The sequence below is a fragment of the Anabrus simplex genome, chromosome 7 (genome assembly GCF_040414725.1).
Source record: "Anabrus simplex isolate iqAnaSimp1 chromosome 7, ASM4041472v1, whole genome shotgun sequence".
NCBI lineage: Eukaryota > Metazoa > Arthropoda > Insecta > Orthoptera > Tettigoniidae > Anabrus > Anabrus simplex.
The window spans coordinates 219068366-219074365 of NC_090271.1; the positions used below are offsets into that span (position 1 = coordinate 219068366).

Below are 6000 nucleotides of genomic sequence, written 5' to 3' on the forward strand. Positions count from 1 at the left end.
CTATCTGTTGTTTTTCTAGCCTTTTCTTAAATGATCGCAAAGAAATTGGAAATTATTGAACATTTCCCTTGGTAAGTTATTCCAATTCCTAACTCCCCTTCCTATAAATGAATATTTGCCCCAATTTGTCCTCCTGAATTCCAACTTTATCTTCATATTGTGATCTTTCCTACTTTTAAAGACACCACTCAGACTTATTCGTCTACTGACGTCCTCCCACGCCATCTCTCCACTGACAGCTCGGAACATACCACTTAATCGAGCAGCTCATCTCCTTTCTCCCAAATCTTCCCAGCCCAAACTTTGCACCATTTTTGTAACGCTACTCTTTTGTCAGAAATCACCCAGAACAAATTGAGCTGCTTTTCTTTGGATTTTTTCCAGTTCTTGAATCAGGTAATCCTGGTGAGGGTCCCATACACTGGAAGCATACTCTAGTTGGGTCTTACCAGAGACTTATATGCCCTCTCCTTTACATCCTTACCACAACCCCTAAATACCCTCATACCCTTTATTAACAATCATATTTATGTGATTACCCCAATGAAGGTCTTTTCTTATATTAACACCTAGGTACTTACAATGATCCCCAAAAGGAACTTTCACACCATCAACGCAGTAATTAAAACTGAGAGGACTTATCCTATTTTTGAAACTCACAACCTGACTTTTAATCCCATTGATCATCATACCATTGCCCACCATCCATCTCACAACACTATCGAGGTCACCCTGCAGTCGCTCACACTCTTGTAACTTATTTATTACTCTGTACAGAATAACATCATCTGCAAACAGACTTATCTCTGATTCCACTTCTTTACACATATCATTGATATATATAAGAAAACATAAAGGTCCAATAATACTGCCTTGAGGAATTCCCCTCTTAATTTTTACAGGGTCAGATAGAGCTTCGCCTACTCTAATTCTGAGTTATATTTTCTACAAATATAGCCACCCATTCAGTCACTCTTTTGTCAAGTCCAATTGCACTCATTTTTGCCAGCAGTCTTCCATGATCTACCATATCAAATGCCTTAGATAGGTCAATCACAATACAGTCCATTTGGCCTCCTGAATCCAGGATATCTGCTGTATCTTGCTGAAATCCCACAAGCTGAGCTTCAGTCGAATAACCTTTCCTAAACACAGACTGCCTTCTGTCAAACCAGTTATTAATTTTGCAAACATGTCTAATATAATCAGAAAGAATGCTTTCCCAAAGCTTACATACAATGCATGTCAAACTGACTGCCCTGTAATTTTCAGCTTTATGTCTATCACCCTCCTTTATACACAGGGGCTACTATAACAACTCTCCATTTGGTGTAGCATCTTCAACCAAACAATAATCAAATAAGTATTTCATATATGGTACTATATCCCAACCCATTGCCTTTAGTATATCCCCAGAAATCTTATCAATTCCAGCTGCTTTTCTAGTTTTCAAATTTTGTGTCTCACTGTAAATATCATTGTTATCACAGGTAAATTTTAATACTTCTTTAGTATTACTCACATCCCCTATCTGGACATTATCCTTGTAACCAACAATTTTTACATACTGCTGACTGAATACTTCTGCCTTTTGAAGATCCTCACATACACACTCGCCTTGTTCATTAATGATTCCTGGAATGTCCTTCTTTGAACCTGTTTCTGCCTTAAAGTACCTATACATACCCTTCCACTTTTCACTAAAATTTGTATGACCACCAATTATGCTTGCCATCATGTTATCCTTAGCTGACTTCTTTGCTACATTCAATTTCCTAGCAAGTTCCTTCAATTTCTCCTTACTTCCATAACCATTTCTAACTCTATTTCGTCCAACCTGTACCTCCTTGTTAGTCTCTTCACTTCTCTATTACAATATAGTGGATCCTTATCATTCCTTACCCCCTTTACAGGAACAAACCTATTTTCACATTCCTCAACAATTGCTTTAAACCCATCCCAGAGTTTGTTTACATTTTTATTTACCATTTTCCACCGATCATAGTTACTTTTTAAAAACTCCCTCATGCCTGTTTTATCAGCCATATGGTACTGCCTAATAGTCCTAATTTTAATACCTTCCTTTCTTTCACATTTATTTTTAACTACGACATGAACAGCTTCGTGATCACTAATACCATCTATTACTTCGGTTTCTCTATAGAGCTCATCTGCTTTTATCAGCACCACATCCAAAATATTCTTCCCTCTAGTTTGTTCCATCACTTTCTGAATCAGCTGCCCTTCCCATATTAACATATTTTCTATTTGTTGGTCGTGCTTCCTGTCGTTCGCATTACCTTCCCAATTGACATTTGGTAAATTGAGATCACCGGCTACTATCACATTCCTTTCCATATCATTTCCAACATAGCTTATTATCTTATCAAATAATTCTGAATCAGCGTCAGCGCTACCCTTTTCCCGTCTGTACACGCCAAAGACATCAAGTTGCCTATTATCTTTAGAGAAGAGCCTTACACACAGAATTTCATGTTTTTCATCCTTAACTTTTTTGTAGCTTACAAATTCTTCTTTCACCAGAATGAATACTCCCCCCTCCTACCATTCCTATCCTATCTCTACGATACATACTCCAGTTCCGTGAGAATATTTCTGCATCCATTATATCATTTCTCAGCCATGATTCAACTCCTATTACAATATTTGGTAAGTATATATCTATTAAATTACTTAATTCGATTCCTTTGTTTACAATGCTTCTACAGTTGAGCACTAAAATCTTGAATGTATTTTTCAACTTCGGTGAACCAGGGTCCCTTGTATTTCGTATGTACAAAATGGTAAAAGATACGGTTGGTCAATATCTGCAAGCTCATACATGTTATGTGACCAAAAAAATTAATCTTCCTTTTCCTAATATTTATTATTTATTTGTATTTATGACAAAAAAAAAAGCATTTTAATAAGCAAACATATTAATACAGAATTCAGAAAATCCTTAGCAATTTCAGCTGTATGCTGCTCTGGAAGTGAAAGCTGGACTTCAGGTAAACTGAAAAGAAATTGCCTTGTAGCTGCAGAATTGTGGATATGGCACAAAATTTCAAGAACAAGCTGAATGGAATGAAAAATCAACCTGGAAGTTTTAAGGGAAGTACATGAAAGGAGGAGATTAATTGAAATGGAAAGGGAAAAACAAAATTTATTGGACATAGGCTATATAAACAGAGAAAACATTTTCATCAGTAACATTCTTGTTTGGGGAAGAAAGGAAGAGAACAGCCTGGGAAGAAGTACTTGGAAGATATAAAAAAAAGAGACTAGCACGTGACAATTACATGAAATTGAAAAGGACACCAAATGACAGAGGAAAGTGGTTGCATCGACAAGGGACTGTCTTTAAAACATTAATTATTTTTTTGTCAACATATTTCACTTTTGAGAGATGCTCGCTCTATGTCAGGATTACCAGTTCTCATAAGTAAGACGAACCCCTGACGCACTCTTAACCCACTGCATTATGTACAGGCAACCCCTTGCTTCCAAGAATCTCGGTAATGATTTAAACGACATACTATCATTAGTAACAGCAGCTGAGAACTGCCCAAATGGCAAAAGGTGTGAAAACCAGGTCACTTTTCTAAGACAAATTATGCTATCTAACAAAGTCTCCTTTCGGTTCCTTTTTTCATGTTTGCCTGTAGTCATTCTTATTTGTTTTGGGCCCCTACTCCTTGCTGGTTTGATGTGCATAAAAAATAGAAAAAATCAATACGAGTCACTGTGTGAATGCAACCTGGAGATATTCACTGAATATTGAACAAAACACATCTAATAATGCAGGCACTAAATGCACTATTTGTTACACCAACAAAATATTGCAAGCCTGATACAGACTCAAGGATGATTGAGTAACAAAGTCTCTTAATTATTTTTTTTTTACGTCACACCAACAAAGATAAGTTGTATGGCGCCAATGGGAGAGGAAAGGCCTAGGAGTGGGAAGGAAGCGGCCGCAGCCTTAATTAAGGTACAGCCCAAGCATGGGAAACCACAGCAAACCATCTTCAGGGCTGCCGGCAGTAGGGATCGAACCCACTACCTCCCGGATTCAAGTTCACATCTGTGTGCCCCTAACCGCACGGCCAACTCGCCCGGTGAGTAACAAAATCATCACATGAAACTTTGTTATACTAAATGTTGCATTTAAGTGTTTGAACTTCCATGATACGTGTACCTAATTTGGAAAAGGTAACTGGTTACTCACATAAGGGTCAGACTATGTTATAGTGTTTATTTTATCACAACTGCTGCAGGGGTTCCTTCCTTCTTATAGGAATTGAGAGGAATGTAGTGCTATTAAAATAATCCAAAGCAATTATCTGTTAACTACAATAACTGGTCAGTTCTGACAATCATTTTCCAAACATTTTGTGAGCCACAGTATGTTTTTGGTTTGTTTTCATTAAAGATACTCCAGTGCAATGCATTTCCTTCAATTAGTCCTTATCAATGGGTATGTCGCCTCATATACAAAGGATACAAATATTATTATTCACACGACTTATGAGAAAAAGTAATGAATTTTCACATGAAATTTTTACAGGAAACATTACTCTAGCCGTTAGCAATGGATATCCTGAGTATAATTTTCCTTACTGTTATCAACATTGCCAAACATGACAGCTGGAAAGGTATGCCACCCTGCATCTAGTAATAGTATAGGTTTATTTCAATACTATGGACATCAAATGCGAATGAACATCAGAATAGTAAAAGAACATTTAAAAAAGTTAAAAGACTTCATGACAGTTCATAGCAAATGTTGCACAAACACAACCGTAATACTAGCAAATTAACTGCAGGCAATTTAACTTTCTATGCTGCAAACTCACCATTGTAAAGAGCAGAATTCACCACACCTCCCACCAATGCAACTCCCAAGCCAACCTGACCTATCCGATTGAAAAACTGGGCAGCCATTCTGATGAGCTATATCTGAAAATCGGAAGTAATTAAAGATTAAAATAATAATAATAATAAAAATAATAATAATAATAATAATAATAATAATAATAATAATAATCTTAACCACACAACCAGTTATCATCGAAATAACACTCAAGCTAAAAAAACTTAAATCGTAACAGAAACAAAATGCCAATAAAAGTATCACATTAAGTACGGTACTTCATGTAAATTGATGTACTTTTATTAACAGTCCTTAAGGCGACACACAAGTGGCCCCCAATATTTGTAAAGAATTATACGTGAGAGGTTATATTCTGCAAACTAATTGCATCAGAACAGATCATGATAAAATAAATTAACACATAAGTCAGCATGACATAACTTCCACAACAAACATCATAAACAAAAACATAATAAAAGAAGTATTAAACTAAACTTCAGACTGAGAAAAATTTACCGGTACTTTTACCTTGGGCGGAAGCGTGTTAACAAGAACTTACGGCCGCACTGCGCATTAAGGATCGCCGTTCACGGGAGCCAGGGCGCAGCAAGGCCGGGAATCCTCCATAGAAGTTACAATTATCAAGGGTCATGTTATAAAACAGCCTTAAATTGGAGTAATTTACACATAAACATTTTCAAAAATGGAATTAGGCAATTTCGAAAGATACGAAGAATAATCCGATATAAATTCAAATCAGCCAATTTTACAATTCGTATTATAGATCTCTTAGCGTGAGACACAATGGCTCAAACTAGCCGTTGCCTACGAGATACATTGTATACATCGTATATCTCGTAGGCAACGAACTAGCTAACTTCACGATTTAGTACGAAAAAAATAAAAGAATTATATAATAATGTAATCGGGTGGACTTTGTACGCCTCTTTCCATTTATTGATGGATGCAGTCTGTAGTTGCAGAGGGCATTGATTCAGTACTTTAAAAACAGTATCTTGGTTCAGGACAGAACATGGGCACCCATGGCGGACTCACAGGGAAAGGAAAAAATATAATTTAGTCAGGGGGTTTTCTTTCAAGAAAATGATTTAACAATCAGTATT

The 6000-nt window shown here is 36.5% G+C and overlaps 1 protein-coding gene across 3 annotated transcripts in view; it reads right to left on the bottom strand.

The window, feature by feature from the left end:
- The window catches only part of Phb1 (prohibitin l(2)37Cc), a 57026-nt gene extending 51473 nt beyond the window's left edge, over positions 1–5553 (bottom strand). Inside the window, exons 1-2 of one of the 3 annotated variants that reach the window (XM_067150862.2) lie at positions 5405–5553; positions 4860–4962 (exon numbers count right to left, since the gene is read on the bottom strand). In XM_067150862.2, coding sequence (XP_067006963.2) covers positions 4860–4947 — 88 coding nt within the window. In that variant the 5' untranslated portion in view covers positions 4948–4962; positions 5405–5553. Of the gene's footprint in view, positions 1–4859; positions 4963–5173; positions 5196–5392 lie in introns of those variants that run through there. The other 2 variants (XM_067150863.2, XM_067150864.2) reach the window with 2 other exon arrangements.
- Between the last annotated feature and the right edge of the window lie 447 nt (positions 5554–6000).